This window comes from Ranitomeya imitator, chromosome 2, assembly GCF_032444005.1.
Source record: "Ranitomeya imitator isolate aRanImi1 chromosome 2, aRanImi1.pri, whole genome shotgun sequence".
Taxonomy (NCBI): Eukaryota; Metazoa; Chordata; class Amphibia; order Anura; family Dendrobatidae; genus Ranitomeya; species Ranitomeya imitator.
In genome coordinates, this window is record NC_091283.1 from 392,269,084 (window position 1) to 392,288,363 (window position 19,280).

Sequence of the window (19,280 nt, forward strand, 5' to 3'; positions counted from 1 at the left end):
CAGCAGATTTCCTCAGCCGAAATGTGTTAAAACAGGGAGAATGGTCTCTCAACGAGGACATTTTCAATCTTATCGTCCGCAGATGGGGTCAACCAGTGGTGGATCTATTCGCCACCAGAAACAACAGAAAAGTAAAACTCTTTTGCTCCCTAAATCCCAGGGAGAATCCACTGGCGGTGGATGCGTTTCTGATAAAATGGGATTTTCCACTGGCCTATGCTTTCCCACCACTGAACCTGATACCTCTAGTGGTGAGGAAAATCAGGGAGGATCGAGCGAAAGTCATCCTTATCGCCCCCTTTTGGCCCAGAAGAACCTGGTTTGCCTGGCTCAAGACAATGTCCGTAGCGGTCCCCTGGGTACTACCAGAGATCCCGAACTTGCTTTCTCAGGGACCGATCTCCCATCCACAAGTGGCGGCGCTCCATTTAACGGCGTGGAGTTTGAACGGTCACTATTAGTGGGGAAAGGCTTCTCTCCAAACTTAGTAGAGACACTCCTAAAGAGTAGAAAGCAAATAACTACGAGAATCTACTCTAGGACTTGGAGAAAGTTTTTGACTTGTTCAAAATTTAATATCCAAGACGGGGTGCCAATACAACAAATCTTAGAGTTCCTACAGAAGGGGTTCGAGTTAAAACTCTCTCCTAGTACCCTTAGAGTACAGGTCTCAGCTTTAGGTGCCCTGTTTTCCTGTAATATAGCTAATAACTACTGGATAGCAAGGTTTATGAAGGCAGTTAGTAGATCCACACCAGTGCATAAAGACAAAACAGTTCCATGGGATTTAAATTTAGTTCTGTCCTCTCTCACTAAACCCCCCTTTGAACCTCTGCAGGAGGCCTCGATCAAAATGTTGACACTCAAGACAGCCTTCCTGATTGCCATAACCTCAGCTCGCAGGATAGGGGATATACAGGCGCTTTCCAGAGCTCCTCCATACACTGAAATCTTGTCAGACAGAGTAGTCCTTAGACCAGACCCAGCATATCTACCAAAGGTGGCGTCACGTTTCCATAGATCACAGGAGATCGTTTTGCCGTCCTTTATTCCTAATCCCTCTAATCCTAAAGAGCAGGAGCTTCATACGTTAGACGTCAGGAGATCTCTTCTTCAGTATATTTCAGCTACTGATAATTGGAAGAAAGATGGGGCACTGCTTCTTTCCTTCCAAGGTCCAAGGAAAGGGTTTAGAGTATCAAAATATTTACTGGCTAAATGGATTAGGGAAACTATCTCTCTAGCTTATACAGCAGGTGGGGGGCCAGCTCCGCAGAATCTAAAGGCACATTCCACCCGGGCCATGGCGTCATTCTGGGCGGAAAGATCTGGAGTGTCAGTGGAGCAGATATGTAAGGCGGCCACATGGTCATCCCCTTCCACTTTCTTTAAACACTATCGGTTGGATTTGGGGTCCTCCTCTGATCTTTCCTTTGGGTTAAGGGTGCTACAATCTATAGTCCCTCCCTAAGGTAGCTTACATCTCTGTAAATCTCTTGTGTGCTGTCATGGGAGTCCGAATAAAGCATTAAGCTACTTACTGGTAGCGGCATTTTTCGGAGGCCCATGACAGCACCCTTAGTTCCCTCCCTATTCACGTGGGGGTAGCACTTCCTGATATGTATATAGCGTAATATGTAAATCTCACGTATGGTGTCTTATTACAATAATGGGTTATTTTGTTTCAAAATGTATATAATGTATATTGGTGTACCACTAACCGCGGCAGTCCTCTCAGGCTCTGAAATACAACTGATGCATGGGGAGAGGTGCCGCCCTTTTGTATCTGTAGGTTTCCTGTTCCTTAAGGGCGGATCCCCTCTCTCGTGTGCTGTCATGGGCCTCCGAAAAATGCCGCTACCAGTAAGTAGCTTAATGCTTTTCCACCATAATATGCAAATAAAATGTTAAAAAAACAGACAATGTGATTTTCTGGATTTTTTTTTCTCAGTTTGTCTCCCATAGTTGAGGTCTACCTATGATGTAAATTACAGACGCCTCTCATCTTTTTAAGTGGTGGAACTTGCACTATTGCTGATTGACGAAATACTTTTTTGCCCCACTGTATATGGTATTTGATCCCTTTCTGATTTTGTAAGTTTGCCTACTGACAAAGACATGAACAGTCTATAATTTTAAGGGTAGGTTAATTTTAACATTGAGAGATAGAATATCAAAAATAAAATCCAGAAAATCATATTGTATAAATTATATACATTTATTTGCATTTTGCAGTGAGAAATAAGTATTTGATCCTCTACCAACCATTAAGAGTTCAGGCTCCTACAGACCAGTTAGACACTCCTAATCAACTCGTTACCTGCATTAAAGACTGCTGTTCTACATAGTCACCTTTATAAATGACTCCTGTCCACAAGCTCAATTAATCAGACTAACCTCTACAACATGGGCAAGACCAAAGAGCTTTATAAGGGTGTCAGGGACAAGATTATAGACCTGCACAAAGCTGGAATTGGCTACAGAACCATAAGTAAGATGCTGGGTGAGAAGAGACAACTGTTGGTGCAATAGTAAGAAAATGGAAGAAATACAAAATGACTGTCAATCGATATTGATCTGGTGCACCATGCAAAATCTAACCTCATGGGGTATCATTGATCATGAGGAAGGTGAGTGATCAGCTTAAAACTACATGGGGGAACTTGTTAATGATCTCAAGGCAGCTGGGACCACAGTCACCAAGAAAACCATTGGTAACACTTCACACCATGAAGGTTTAAAATCCTGCAGTGCCCGCAAGGTCCCCCTACTCAAGAAGGCACATATGCAGGCCGGTCTGAAGTTTGCCAATGAACACCTGGATGATTCTGTGAGTGATTGGGAGAAGGTGCTGTGGTTAGATGAGACAAAAATTGAACTCCACTCGCCGTGTTTGGAGGAAAAGAACTACTGCCTATGACCCAAAGAACACTGTCTCTACTGTCAAGCATTGAGGTGGAAATATTATGTTTTGTGGGTGTTTTTCTCCTAAGGGCACAGGACTACTTCACCATGTCAATGGGAGAATGGATAGAGCCATGTACCATAAAATCCTGAGTGACATTAAAAATGGGTCATGGCTGGGTCTTCCAGCAAGACAATGACCCGAAACATACAGCCAAGGCAACAAAGGAGTGGCTCAAAAAGAAGCACATTAAGGTCATGGAGTGACCTAGCCAGTCTCTAGACCTTAATCCCATAGAAAACTTATGGAGGGAGTTGAACCTCGGAGTTGCCAAGCAACAGCCTCAAAATCTTAATGATTTAGAGATGATCTGCAAAGAGGATTGGACCAAAATTCCTCCTGACATGTGCACAAACCTCATCATCAACTACAAAAAATGTCTGACTGCTGTGCTTGCCAACAAGGGTTTTGCCACCAAGTATTAAGTCTTGTTTGCCAGAGGGCTCAAATACTGATTTCTCACTGCAAAATGAAAATAAATTTATATAATTTATACAATATGTTTTTCTGGATTTTATTTTTGATATTCTATCTCTCAATGTTAACATTAACCAGCCCTTAAAATTATAGACTGTTCATGACTTTGTCAGTGGGAAAACTTACAAAATCAACAAGGGATTGAATACTTATTTCCCCCTCTGTATAATCTCATGTTTATTCAACTTGACAAATCTTTCAAGCATCATAAAAAGAAAAATATATATCCACTCGCATAGTATATGATTCCATGAAGAGAAGATGTATCCAAAATTCAGTCAGCACATCTGGGATGTCTAAAGTAAAAAATAAAACAGAAGCAAAATTCAGGAAGGAAAATCTAGTAATCCTAGTCACATTATGCGGTTAACCTCATAGTCTCTGTTAAGACTATTCGGAGACAGAGTATTTGGTGTATAGATCCAATATTTCTCTCTACGGAGGAGGATTTTTTTCATTACCTTCTCTCCTAGGGACATTAATCTGTTCCAATACTTGGTATTTAACCCCTTTACCCCCAAGGGTGGTTTGCACGTTATGGACCGGGCCAATTTTTACAATTCTGACCACTGTCCCTTTATGAGGTTATAACTCTGGAACGCTTCAACGGATCCCGGTGATTCTGACATTGTTTTCTCGTGACATATTGTACTTCATGATAGTGGTAAAATTTCTTTGATATTACCTGCGTTTATTTGTGAAAAAAATGGAAATTTGGCGAAAATTTTGAAAATTTCGCAATTTTCCAACTTTGAATTTTTATGCAATTAAATCACAGAGATATGTCACACAAAATACTTAATAAGTAACATTTCCCACATGTCTACTTTACATCAGCACAATTTTGGAACCAAAATTTTTTTTTGTTAGGGAGTTATAAGGGTTAAAAGTTGACCAGCAATTTCTCATTTTTACAACACCATTTTATTTTAGGGACTACATCTCATTTGAAGTCATTTTGAGGGGTCTATATGATAGAAAATACCCAAGTGTGACACCATTCTAAAAACTGCACCCCTCAAGGTTCTCAAAACCACATTCAAGAAGTTTATTAACCCTTCAGGTGCTTCACAGGAATTTTTGGAATGTTTAAATAAAAATTAACATTTAACTTTTTTTCACAAAAAATTTACTGCAGCTCCAATTTGTTTTATTTTACCAAGGGTTACAGGAGAAAATGGACCCCAAACGATGTTGTACAATTTGTCCTGAGTACGCTGATACCCCATATGTGGGGGTTAACCACAGTTTGGGCGCATGGCAGAGCTCGGAAGGGAAGGAGCGCCATTTGACTTTTCAATGCAAAATTGACTGGAATTGAGATGGGACGCCATGTTGCGTTTGGAGAGCCACTGACGTGCCTAAACATTGAAACCCCCCACAAGTGACACCATTTTGGAAAGTAGACCCCCTAATGAACTTATCTAGAGGTGTGGTGAGCACTTTGACCCACCAAGTGCTTCACAGAAGTTTATAATGCAGAACAGTAAAAATAAAAAATCATTTTTTTTCACAAAAATTATCTTTTCACCCCCAATTTTTTATTTTCCCAATGGTAAGAGAAGAAATTGGACCACAAACGTTGCGGCACAATTTGTCCTGAGTACTCTGATTCCCCATATGTGGGGGTAAACCATTGTTTGGGCGCCTGGGAGAGCTCGGAAGGGAAGGAGCGCCGTTTGACCTTTCAATGCAAAATTGACAGGAATTGAGATGGGACGCCATGTTGCGTTTGGAGAGCCACTGATGTACCTAAACATTGAAACCCCCCACAAGTGACACCATTTTGAAAAGTAGACCCCCTAAGGAACTTATCTAGATGTGTGGTGAGCACTTTGACCCAATAAGAGCTTCACAGAAGTTTATAATGCAGAGCCGTAAAAATAAAACAAAAATTTTTTCCCACAAAAATAATTTTTTAGCCCCCAGTTTTGTATTTTCCTGAGGGTAACAGGAGAAATTGGACCCCAAAAGTTGTTGTGCAATTTGTCCTGAGTGCGCTGATACCCTATATGTGGGGGAGAACCAGCGTTTGGGCGCATGGGAGGGCTCGGAAGGGAAGGAGCGCCATTTGGAATACAGACTTAGATGGAATGGTCTGCAGGCGTCACATTGTGTTTGCAGAGCCCCTAATGTACCTAAACAGTAGAAACCCCCCACAAGTGACCCCATATTGGAAACTAGACCCCCCAAGGAACTTATCTAGATGTGTTGTGAGAACTTTGAGCCCCCAAGTATTTCACTACAGTTTATAACGCAGAGCCGTGAAAAAAAAAAAAAAAAATTTCCCCTCAAAATTATTTTTTAGCCCCCAGTTTTGTATTTTCTCGAGGGTAAAAGGAGAAATTGGACCCCAAAAGTTGTTGTCCAATTTGTCCTGAGTGCGTTGATACCCCATATGTGGGGGGGAACCAGCGTTTGGGCGCATGGGAGGGCTCGGAAGGGAAGGAGCGCCATTTGGAATGCAGACTTAGATGGAATGGTCTGCAGGCGTCACATTGCGTTTGCAGAGCCCCTAATATACCTAAACAGTAGAAACCCCCACAAGTGACCCCATATTGGAAACTAGACCCCCCCCCCACGAACTTATCTAGATGTGTTGTGAGAACTTTGAGCCCCCAAGTGTTTCACTACAGTTTATAACGCAGAGCTGTGAAAATAAAAAATCTCTTTTTTTCCCACAAAAATTATTTTTTAACCCCCAGTTTTGTATTTTCCCAAGGGTAACAGGAGAAATTGGACCCCAATAGTTGTTGCCCAATTTGTCCTGAGTACGCTGATACCCCATATGTTGGGGTAAACTCCTGTTTGGGCACACGGGAGAGCTCGGAAGGGAAGGAGCACTGTTTTACTTTTTCAATGCAGAATTGGATGGAATTGAGATCGGTCGCCATGTCGCGTTTGGAGATCCCCCTAATGTGCCTAAACAGTGGAAACCCCCCAATTATAACTGAAACCCTAATCCAAACACACCCCTAACCCTAATCCCAATGGTAACCCTAACCACACCTCTAACCCAGACACACCCCTAACCCTAATCCCAACCCTATTCCCAACTGTAAATGTAATCTAAACCCTAACCCTAACTTTAGCCCCAACCCTAACTGTAGCCCCAACCCTAGCCCTAACCCTAACCCTAACCCTAGCCCTAACCCTAACCTTAGCCCTAACCCTAGCCCTAACCCTAGCCCTAATGCTAACCCTAGCCCTAACCCTAACCCTAGCCCTAGCCCTAACCCTAGCCCTAACCCTAGCCCTAACCCTAGCCCTAACCCTAGCCCTAACTCTAATGGGAAAATGGAAATAAATACCTTTTTTTCATTTACTTTTATAGCGGGTTTTTTAGCGGATTTTTATGATTGGCAGCCGTCACACACTGAAAGACGCTTTTTATTGCAAAAAATATTTTTTGCGTTACCACATTTTGAGAGCTATAATTTTTCCATATTTTGGTCCACAGAGTCATGTGAGGTCTTGTTTTTTGCGGGACGAGTTGACGATTTTATTGGTAACATTTTCAGGCACGTGACATTTTTTGATCGCTTTTTATTCCGATTTTTGTGAGGAAGAATGACCAAAAAACAGCTATTCATGAATTTCTTCTGGGGGAGGCGTTTATACCGTTCCGTGTTTGGTAAAATTGATAAAGCAGTTTTATTCTTCGGGTCAGTACGATTACAGAGACACCTCATTTATATCATTTTTTTATATTTTGGCGCTTTTATACGATAAAAACTATTTTACGGAAAAAATAATTATTTTTGCATCGCTTTATTCTCAAGACTATAACTTTTTTTTTTTTTGCTGATGATGCTGTATGGCGGCTCGTTTTTTGCGGGACAAGATGACGCTTTCAGTGGTACCATTGTTATTTATATCCATCTCTTTGATCGCGTGTTATTCCACTTTTTGTTCGGCGGTATGATAATAAAGCGTTGTTTTTTGCCTCATTTTTTTTTTTTTTTCTTACGGTGTTTACTGAAGGGGTTAACTAGTGGGCCAGTTTTATAGGTCGGGCCGTTACAGACGCGGCGATACTAAATATGTGTACTTTTATTGTTTTTTTTTTTTTATTTAGATAAAGAAATGTATTTATGGGAATAATATTTTTTTTTTTTTTTCATTATTTTGGAATATTTTTTTTTTATTTTTTTTTACACATTTGAAAAAATTTTTTTTAACTTTTTTACTTTGTCCCAGGGGGGGACATCACAGATCGGTGATCTGACAGTTTGCACAGCACTCTGTCAGATCACCGATCTGATAGGAGTGCAGGCTGCTTCACAGTGCCTGCTCTGAGCAGGCTCTGTGAAGCCACCTCCCTCCCTGCAGGACCCGGATCCGCGGCCATCTTTGATCCGGGGCTCGAGCAGGGAGGGAGGGAGGTGAGACCCTCGCAGCAACGCGATCACATCGCGTTGCTGCGGGGGGCTCAGGGAAGCCCGCAGGGAGCCCCCTCCCTGCGCGGTGCTTCCCTGCACCGCCGGCACATCGCGATCATCTTTGATCGCGGTGTGCCGGGGGTTAATGTGCCGGGGGCGGTCTTTGACCGCTCCTGGCACATAGTGCCGGATGTCAGCTGCGATAGGCAGCTGACACCCGGCCGCGATCGGCGGCGCTCCCCCTGTGAGCGCTGCCGATCGCATATGACGTACTATTGCGTCCTTGGGAAGTAAAGCCCACCCCACATGGACGCAATAGTACGTCTAATGGCAGAAAGGGGTTAAAGAGGTCCACTACTTTTATATTGATGCTCTATCCTTAGGGTAGGGCATCAGTGTTGTGTGATAGGCCGGGGTCTGGCACTTGAACAACCAGCCCAGCAAATAAGTACTTCCGGCTCGCGGCAGCCACCGTTGACACCGATAATAGCTGATCTGCGGGGGTGTCTATTGCAGGACCCTGGCCTATCACACATTTATCAAAAGGATAGGGCATCAATGTAAAGGTAGTGGACAACCTCTTTAAGCTGTGCAACAGAATGTCCTTTTTCCTTAAAATACACTATTCGACATGTAAGTAAAATTAAACCTTGATTTCAAAACGCCTACCTGTTCGGGGGTGAGTGAAACATTTCCCCTTAATCACATTATTTCATTGCGCACAATTCAAACTTTGAAAAGTCCCATTTGTTTTGGTTGATAAAAAAAAAAAGTTTAGTTTTACTCCCAGTGTCAGCGCGCACTAATTTATTCTTAATATTAGGTAGTCTTTTATGGCAAATAAAGAAATTCTGAAATATTGGGGTATGCCTGTCCTAGGATATGCCAATGTTTTTTATTATTAATTGATTCACCTTCTTATTGATTGGATGGAAATATTTCCCAAAAGGTATATAGGTAATTTATTTTTTAGTAGGAGTTATATCTTCATGGAGAAGATGTAAAGGGTAACCCTAGAGTGATCGCATCTCGGCAAGTCTTGGTTCACAGGTTACAAAGAGGTGGCTCATTATTAGTTTTTTACAACTATTTAAAGGGAATCTGTCACCCCCCAGGACATATATGACCTATTAATATGGGCATACAGGTGATAAGATGTTACACTAGTCCTACCTGTATGCCTCATGTTAGCGGTCTTGTTGAGAAATGTTTCTTTCCTTATACTAATGATTTCTTCTTTGCACCTCACGCCCTTGGGCAAGGAGGAAATCATTAGTATAAGTCCCTGCCTCCTGTCTCCATTGTAATACTATCCCCCTCCCATGCACACCAGTTATGACCCCGGAATCCAGCGCCTGCGCCCTACATTCCCTCAGAAATACATACCTCATCCTCCTTTCTATGGGCACTGCATTCAGGGATCTTCTGCGCAGGTGTCGGCTACTTCCGCTCCAGTGACCTCCGGTGTGCGCGCCGATAAGGTGCTCTCCCCACTTCTTCCCTGCATAGTCATCACTATGTACATATGGTTCCTAGCGATGACTGTACAGGGAGGAAGTGGGGAGAGCACCTTATCGGCGCACACATCTCCAACATGTATCTGGGGTAGTAGGGAACATAGTGTGAATGCTGTCTGGGCATCTGTACCAATGAGTCAACAATTTATAACTTCTCTCTTGGAAGTCTGCACATAATGAAGATCTGAACGTGTGGAGGAGACTCTTATTCCCGTCCTCCAATGTTAATGGTTTATGCAAGTCGTTTTCCCACTTCAAGAAGAAAGCTGGAGGATCAAATGTAGACACCTGATGCTCCTGGAACATTTTATAGAGGAGTGATACGTGTATGTTGAAGGGTCCCCATCCAGGCAAGCCGACTCAAAGGGAGTAAGAGGTCTAAATAAATCAACCTGTCTGGATATTTTGGTTATATAGCTTCTAATTTGTTCATAAAAAAGCTACAAGCCGGGGGGAGGTCCCGTCTCTCCAAAGAGGGACTGCAAGGATTTTATAGAAGATTGGGTTATGTAATCATAGACTATCGGATGGCTATCTTTGTATTTATGTAGGAATATAACTTTATCCAGGCCCGCAGGGAAGTCTGGGTTATCAAAAATCAGGGTCAAGGGGCCTGGTATGGATGAGATATTAAGCTTTTGATTATTGTGTCTAACAAAAAGAGTCAAGTTTCTTGTGAGATAGGGTAGGTTCTCTCTCTGAGCCTTCATATTTCCCTCCTGCCAAATGTTTACTTTGGGATTATTCGTTAAGATCTTTGATTCTAAATCCACTCTTTTTTTATGTTTATGATGATATAAATCTAAGAGGCAGGTTCCGAGGGAGGCATAATTGTAAAGTAGAAAATTAGGGAGGCTCAATCCTCCCGTTCGTTTAGATCTGCTTAATAACTGATACGACAAGCGAGGACATCTGCCCGACCACACATATCTTGTAATTGTCTTGAGTCTGGAGAAAAAGGAGGCGGGTATGACCATAGGAATAGTCTGAAAAAATAAAGGAGACATGGTAATAAGTCCATTTTTATCGTATTGATCCTCCCAAGCCAGGATATGTGCAATTTATTCCATTTCTCCAGATCAAGTTCTGCTCTACGAAGAGCTATTTTATGATTGGCCTCATATAATTGTGATGTCTTAGATATCTGGGTATAAACCTAACTTCTAAGGGAATCACAACGCTATTTAAACGGGAAGGAGGGTAGCTGAGAAACTAGGGAGGATGGTAAAGAGATGTTTAATATTTCTGATTTATGGGAATTTATTTTGAAATCGCTCAGTTGACCAAAGCAATGCAGTTCCGATAAAATATTGGGTATAGTGGTTATGGGGGAGGTAATGAGCATGAGCACATCGTCAGCAAATAGTGCCAACTTGTGCTCTTCTGATAGGATCTTCACCCCTTTTATAGATGGGTTAGTACGGATTGCATTGGCCAAATGTTCCATAGTCAATACATATAGCAAGGGTGATAGAGGACACCCCTGCCTTGTGCCGTTTCGTATATGCAAAGAATCTGACAAAGAGACATTAACTTTAATCTGTGCAGAAGGAGACTCATAAAGGTCCATGATACTCCTCAGTATTTTCTTTTTCAGTCCAATGCCCTCTAGCGTTTGGTACATAAACTCCCAACTCACCCTATCGAAGGCCTTTTCGGCATCGATTGAGAATATACACATGGGATTCCCTGTCCTGTTTGCTCTGTCTATTAGAGAAATAGATCTTATAGTGTTATCCCTTGCCTCTCTTCCTGGAACGAAACCTACCTGGTCCTGATTAATCAGGTGGGACAAGAGACAACTTAATCTTTTAGCGATCATTTTAGCATAAATTTTAACATCAATATTGATAAGTGAGATAGGACGATAACTGCTACATAGCGAGGGATCCTTCTCTGGCTTCGGGATAACCGTTATATGGGCTGCTAGAGCTTGTGGAGGAAAGGATCCTCCCGATGCCACAAAATTACATGCGGCCAGGAATGGAGGGCCCAGCAGATCCGAAAACTATTTATAGAATCCCGCTGAGTAACCATCGGGACCAGGACTCTTACCTGGTTTCAGGTTCCCAATTACAGAGGTGACCTCCTCCAAAGAAAAGTCTTCCTCAAGATTCACTAGGCACTCCTCCGAAACAGCGGGCAACTTGTTTAATTGTATATAAGTTTTGATTTTATCATGGAATGAATGGGCTGGAAGATCCTTAAAGTGACCCTTTATATTATACAGGGAGTTATAGTAATCATAAAAGCTGGATAATATATCCCGTGTACTATGGGCTATCTTACCCTTGGCATTTCTTATGAATGGTATAAATGTTTGTGGTCCCCGTGGATGTAGAGCTCTTGCCAGAAATTTGCCACTTTTACTTAAGTGATAGAAACGGCTCTTGATTCTCTCCCTAAGGATTTCTGATCTAGTATTGTGAGTAACTTTTGTCTGGCTGTGGATAAATATGACAGGGTAAGCGGGGAAAGGTCTTGTTTATGCTGTGTCTCGAGTTTAGAAATCTGGGAGGAGGGGTCAGCTATTTCTGCTATGCGAAACCTCTGAAGGCGGGCACCCTGTGAGATAAGGACACCTCTCAAGATACTCTTCAGGGCCTCCCATTTTATTGAAGGAGACGTGGGGTCCACAGCATGGTCCACCACAAAACCCTCGATAGATCGTTTTATCTCAGAGGTACACATTGGATCCTGTAATAAGTTCTCATTTAGTCGCCAAGAAAACTTAGATTTCGCAAAGGAGTCCAGTTGCATTTAAAAATAAATGGGAGCGTGATCGGACCACAACACCGACCCCACCTCCGCCCCCACCCCGAGCTCCAGTAAGGAGTGGGACACACAAAAAAATAATCAATTCTTCTATAAGTGGAGGGTACCCGTGAATAAAAGCTATAATCTCTCGCATCCGGATGGAGAGCCCTCCACACGTCGACCAGGCGGAGATCACTCATCTGCTTTCTTACTTTTTTAAGAGGACGGAGAATAACAGGACTTACCCGTTGATACGTCAATTAGAGGGTTCATTGGAAGGTTAAAGTCACCTCCAAGACTAATTGGCGAGTCACCTGCAAATTTCTCCAGAAACTTTTTGCACGAATAGCCAAATTTCTGCTGATCCTGGTTAGGAAAATAAACATTCGCCAAGATAAGTTCACGAGATCTCCAAGCCAACTTCAAGAAAATAAATCTCCCCTCCGTATCAATCACCTAGTCAAGGACTTCTGGAAGAAAGGACTTATGAAAACCCACTGACACTCCCCTAGACTTGGAGTGAGGGTTTGTACTATGGTACCACTTCGGGTAGTAAAAGGATGTACAATCAGGGGTCACTCCAGTCTTAGAGTGAGTCTCCTGAAGTAGCAAAATGGAGACACGTTGCTTATGATTGGAGTACAAGATCTGTTTTCTTTTTTCTGGTATGTTTAACCCTTTAGCATTAAAGGAACAAAATTTAACTCCAGCCATAATCAAGATGTTGTTTGAGGAATTGGTTATATGAGAACGGATACCGGATCCCCTGAATATTCATATGTAGTTCCAGGGTGGGGAATAGGTTGAGGAATTGGGGATGAAACAGTAAAGAGAAGGGAGAAGAAGAGGAAACAAACAGATTGAGAAGAAAAAAGAAGAATTTAGTATGTGGTGAATGTACACCTATAAGAAGAAATCGTGATGTGGTGGTGTGTCGAGAGTCCACCAGACACATCAGTTAGGGTGAAAAACAGCCGAAGGTGAGGTCCAACCTCCGCCCACCACCCCCATGGCCTAAGCAAAATAATAACTAGCAGAAAACACTAATTAAGGTCTATCAAAATTATCCGACATCTGACCCCACTTGAATTAACTTTAAGCTCTAACTAAACAATGCAAACTGTAGAGAGGATAACTAGACCTTCCATTCCTTAACATATCATAAGTTGAGGAGTCCACTTGGTTGAAAAGTGACCGTATTATTGAACACGGGCAAACCCAACGCATACCGGACCAGAGGTCAGAATGACCTGTCAGGATGTGTGTATGCAGGGTATTATATTCTGAGAATAGGAGGAAGAGGAAGAGAGTCCCCTCAAGTCTGGCAAGGAGCAGAACCATTTTTCTTATGTTGTTTGGCATGTTGAGCTTTCAATCATCTCGGTGGGATGTCTGGGAGCTGGGAAGATCTCAGCCAATCAGGGAGATCAGTTAGTGGTAATTCAAAAGTTCCCGAGAAAGTGGCCAGGTCACCGAAATTATGAAAAATTGCTGTTTTCCCTCCTTTAAAGGCTATCAGCTGGAATGCGAATCCCCATTTGTAAAGAATATCTTTTTCTTTAAGGAGAGATAGAAGTGGTCTCAAGGCTCTCCTTAGCTGTAGAGTCCATCTAGACAGATCCGAGAGTATTAGAATCTGAGCTCCACAAAAGGTGATGGTGCCTTTTTGTCTGGCTGCTATCATAATTAGTGTTGAGCATTCCGATACCGCAAGTTTCGGGTATCGGCCGATATTTGCGGTATCTGAATTCCGATCCCGAGTTCCGATATTTTTGCGATATTGGGAATCGGGATCGGGATGAATATTTATGTGTAAAATAAAGAAAAAAAAAATATGAATATACTCACCCTCGGACACGCCCTGGTTGTAACCGCTGCAACCGGCAGTCTCCGTTCCTAAGAATGAGCAAGTGAAGGACCTGCGATGACGTCACGGCTTGTGATTGGTCGCGTGAGCGGTCACATGAGCGATCATGCGACCAATCACAAGCCACGACGTCATCGAAGGTCCTTCACCCGCTCATTCTTAGGAACGGAGGCTGCCGGTTACACCGCTAAGGTCCAGGGTCCGCCGGAGGGGTGAGTATATCCATATTTTTATTGTTTATTTTTTACATGAATATGGTTCCCAGGGCCTGAAGGAAAGTTCCCTCTCCTTCAGACCCTGGGAACCATTCCAGGATACATTCCAATATTTGTGTCCCATTGACTTGTATTGGTATTGGGTATCGGCAATATCCGATATTTTTCGGATATCGGCCGATACAATCCGATACCGATACTTTCAAATATCGGAAGGTATCGCTCAACACTAATCATAATAGATTCTTTAACTTTATAATAATGTATTCTGCAGATGACATCTCTAGGCCTTGAATCTGATAACGGTTTAGGTCCAAGGGATCTGTGAATCCGGTCAAATTCTATGGAGCCTGCCTTCTTATCATTTAAGATCTCAAGGAACATTTTTTGTACTGTAATATCCAGCTCAGACGGGCTCACAGACTGAGGAAGGCCACGTATTCTAATGTTGTTACGTCTGTTACTGTTCTCCAAGTCCTCCAATCCCGTTGCCATGTCCTCCAGTCTCATAGCATGGTTTGTTATTACCTCTCTGTGGGTTTGTAGTTCCTGCAAGATGAGTTCCTGGGATTTCTCTATGTCTTCCACTCTAGAGGTGAATTCTGATTTTAGAACCTGCAGTTCCTTCTTATAAGAGTTTTCAATTCTGCAAGCGAATGTCTCCAAGTCACATTTAGTGGGAAGAGTTCTGATAAATTTACTAAGTCAAGTCATCTGGGAACTCGGAATTATCATCCCCCTCATCTGTTGCTCTATCATGAGAGCTATGCACGGCTAAAGAATCCTGAGAAGAGGACATTCCCCAGGGATCTTGGAAGAGGACATGAATCTAGTATTTCTTTGTTGTTTTTTTGTAGTAAGAAAGCGATCCGTGTCTTCTGAGGGAGCTTTAGTATCCAGAAACTGTCCAGCACGCTTTTTGGGCTTGTCCATAAATATAAGTGGGTTTTATAGATTAATATGTGGGCATGTGAGGCAGGGGCAGCTACATCAAGCTACTTTATCCCCCATCGGCAAACCGCCCTCCTCTAGTAATAATAATAATCTTTATTTTCAAATAGTGCTAACATATTCCGCAGCGCTTTACAGTTTGCACACATTATCATCGCTGTCCCTAGTGAGATTTCCACTCCGTGTAGAGATGTGGCCTGAAGTCTCTCAGGAGCCAAGCAGATCTTGTGCTGCTATATCGCAGCAAGAGGTGGGTTATTGCCTCTGTCTCTGCCGTTCGGCAAGATGGCGGTGTTTGGCTCCAAAAGAGAGCCCCGGGAGAAGGAGAGCACCAGGAGTCCCACAGCCCCGCCGAAGGCAATCCTAGCTCCTCCACACCGGACAGGTAAGACTGCGGCAGGTGGATTAAGTGTGAGGAGTCGCAGGAGGAGGGGAGCGGGGAAGTACCACCGGCGCCAGGAGCCGCGATCTGTCTGCCTCCTCAGCACTCCAGGATCAAGATGGACGCCGCTGCAGTGACAGGTGGTCTCCCTCCCGCTCCGCCGTCACTCCCTGACTCACCAAGTCCTTCCTGTGGTGTGCCAAGGTCTCCGACACTGTCTCTGGCGCCAGCACTCTCGTCTCCGCTCCGTCCGCTCGATCAGGGCGGTGATCCTCCTCCGGTTCCAGGCTCCTGTCGGTAAGTGGCAATGGTGTCCCTCAGTGAAAGCGCCCCAGCATCCGCCGATATCGGGCCCCTTCAGATGTGATTTCCCAGTGATATGGATGATGGAGCTGTAATATTCCGGGGTCTTTGGCAGATTATGGGTGGTTGTGGAGGTTAAATCTGGTGAAATCTGATGAGCTCTCCTCAGACACGTCCGCTCAGCTCAGAGTCCAGGCCACGCCCCCACATGACGTTTTTTGATCGCTTTCCATTTTGATTTTTCTGAGGCAGAATGAAGAAATATCAGCGATTCGGAAACTGTTTTTTCTTTTTTTATTATTACGTTATGCATGTAGTAAAGTTGGTAAGGCAGCTTTGTTCTTCAGGTTAGTACAATTACAGCAATGTCATATTTATATCTTTTTTTTATGTTTTGGCACTTTTACACAAAATAATAATAATTTTATTTCTATAGCGCCAACATTCCGTAGCACTTTACATTTTAGAGGGGACTTATACAGACAATGGACATTACATCATAAGAATAAACACATAGATCAAAACAGATACCAAGAGGAATGACGATCCTGCGCTTGCCGACAGTTAATGAGAGGTATATCTCAGGATATAAAACTAAATGGTGGTTTATTCTACGCATTTCAAAGTACAAATGACTTCATCAGGAAAGACCACAAGTATAGTATACTTGTTTCGTTTTATATCCAGGGATATACATCTCATTAACTGTCAGCAAGCGCAGAAACCATCCACAAACCTTTCTTTCCATCCTTTAATATGAAGGACTTGTTCTCCTTTCTTGTTTCCACTGTTTAGTTACATTAATAAAAAGATACACAATACCTTACTTTTTTCTCTAAAGCCATAACTTGTGTACATGACCAATCTCCTTCAATGTGCTTTGCTCTGTGCTATAGTGCTTGTACCTGTCAGAAAATGTATGAGAAGGAATCTCCTAATAAAACTGATTACAGATCCATTTTATGAGTCTCTTCTGAATGTGTAACTCGAACAAATTCATGACAGACACAGGGAAACATGACCTGAAAAGTGGCTATAATAGAGTAGTGAACATTTGTAAGGACATAACCTGGTGGCCTAACACTGTGATCTCAGTCCCTCTTTGTGGCCTATTGTCCAGTTTACACAGACCTGTTATAAAGTATATAATAATATAAACTATTATAATTCCAATGCAATGTTACTGAAAAATAATAAAATCATTTTTATTCTTGGCAGGTGACTTTACCAGGAGCACTGAGGGATGTCTGATATTCTCAGATTTTTCAGCAGATAATTTTCATATGGCACCGGATACTTATGAAGAACATGTCATTAAACCAGATACACCTCAAGATGTTATCAGAAAAAATCTGTCACCTGATCCTTTTCAACAGGTCCTTGTTACTCCTTCATCAAAGACAAATATGCAAAACAGTGGTCACAGAGGGGCTCTTGATCATGAAACAGATTACACAGGGAAGAAACCATTTTCATGTTCGGAATGTGGAAAATGTTTTACACACAGATCATGTCTTGTAAGACATCATATGGTACACACAGGGGAGAAACCAGTTCCATGTTCAGAATGTGGGAAAGGTTTCAGAAAAAAATCACATCTTGATAGACATAAGCTAACACACACAGGGGAGAAGCCATTTTCATGTTCAGAATGTGGAAAATGTTTTACAGAGAAATCAAGTCTTGTTATACATCAGAGAATTCACACAGGGGAGAAGCCATTTTCATGTTCAGAATGTGGGAAATGTTTTACAGAAAAATCATGTTTTGTTAGACATCAGAGAATGCACACAGGAGCAAAGCCATTTTCATGTTCAGAATGTGGGAAATGTTTTAGTCGTAAAACACATCTTGTTGCACATCTGAAAAATCATACAGGGGATAAACCATTTTCATGTTCAGAATGTGGGAAATGTTATAGTGCGAAATCCATACTTCTTAAACATCAGAAAATTCACACAGGAGAGAAGCCGTTTTCATGTTCAGAATGTGAGAAATGTTTTAATCTGAAAGCAAGTCTTGTTGCACATCTGAAAACTCACACAGGGGAAAAGCCGTTTTCATGTTCAGAATGTGGTAAACGATATAGTGAGAAATCCACACTTTTAAAACATCAGAGAATTCACACAGGGGAGAAGCCATTTTCTTGTTCAGAATGCGGGAAATGTTTTACACACAAATCAAATTTTATGATGCATCAGAGAATTCACACAGGGGAGAAACCATTTGCATGTTCAGAATGTGGGAAATGTTTTACAGAGAAATCAAGTCTGGTTGCACATCAGAGAATTCACACAGGGGAGAAACCTTTTTCATGTTCAGAGTGTGGGAAATGTTTTACAGAGAAATCAAGTCTGGTTGCACATCACATAAGTCACACAGGGCAGAAACCATTTTCATGTTCAGAATGTGGGAAATATTTCAGTATTAAATCAAAACTTGCTAAACATCAGATAATTCACACAGGGGAGAAGCCATTTTCATGTTCAGAATGTGAGAAATGTTTTACAACAAAATCAGGTCTTGTTAGACATCAGAAAATTCACACAGGAGAGAAGCCATTTTCATGTTCAGAATGTGGAAAATGTTTTAATCGGAAAACAAATCTTGTTACACATCTAAAAACTCACACAGGAAAGTAGCCATTTCCTTTTTTTTTCAAATTCAAAGTTTTTTTTTATTTTGTAACAGCATAACATAACAATAAACAGAAAATCAAAGTCTGGAAAATGAAGAACTGAAAAAGAGTGATGTATACACTTCATTACATAAAGAATCAAAGCATATGAATAAAGAGGGATAATCATGGTACAAATATCATGAATTCAATGTAGTATATGGATAGGCAAGACACTTCAAACATGAGAAGAAAAATAAAAGTCATGGGGGTCCATGGGTATTTATAACTTTATACTGTAGATTTGATTACAAGTAGAGTGTAAGGACATTGATTGGCTAGAAGGTAAGTCCGCAAGGACAGGGTCTTCTCCCCTCTGTACCGGTCTGTCATTGTAAATTTGTTTACTTTAAAGGATATCTATAACGCTGTATGTAACCGCTTTTCTCATGTACAGCACCATGGAATTAATGGTGCTATATAAATAATAATAAAAGGTATTCAACCATTTGTTGGTCTATGGACTTGCAAAGAAGAGACAAACTTTAAGGCGCCTTAGCCTAGTTTCGTAGAGTGGAAAATAGGGAAAGGTTTCCCAGTGTAACCATTTAGTAGCGGTTGTAATAGTCTTCTTGTGTTTGAACCATCAGCTTTTCCAAAGCATGGTTCCTAGCCATCTCTACGAACCATTCTTCTAATGAAGGGGGGTACTGAATTCCAATCAAGTGATATTATTGTTTTGGCTGTCTAAAGTAAATGCTTTTTAAGGCCAGAGTCATACTAAATGTATGAAAAATCGATCCGAGAGTTGCATGAGTGTAATGCAAGTGTGATGCAAGTACAGTCT

The 19,280-nt window shown here is 42.0% G+C and overlaps 1 protein-coding gene across 1 annotated transcript in view; it reads left to right on the forward strand.

Annotated features, from left to right (window-relative positions):
- Positions 1-18,943, forward strand: part of LOC138667881 (zinc finger protein 585A-like) — a 115,378-nt gene extending 96,435 nt beyond the window's left edge. The window contains exon 14 of the mRNA XM_069755962.1: positions 17,035-18,943. Coding sequence (XP_069612063.1) covers positions 17,035-18,458 — 1,424 coding nt within the window. The 3' untranslated portion in view covers positions 18,459-18,943. The remainder of the gene's footprint in view (positions 1-17,034) is intronic.
- Positions 18,944-19,280: the final 337 nt, after the last annotated feature.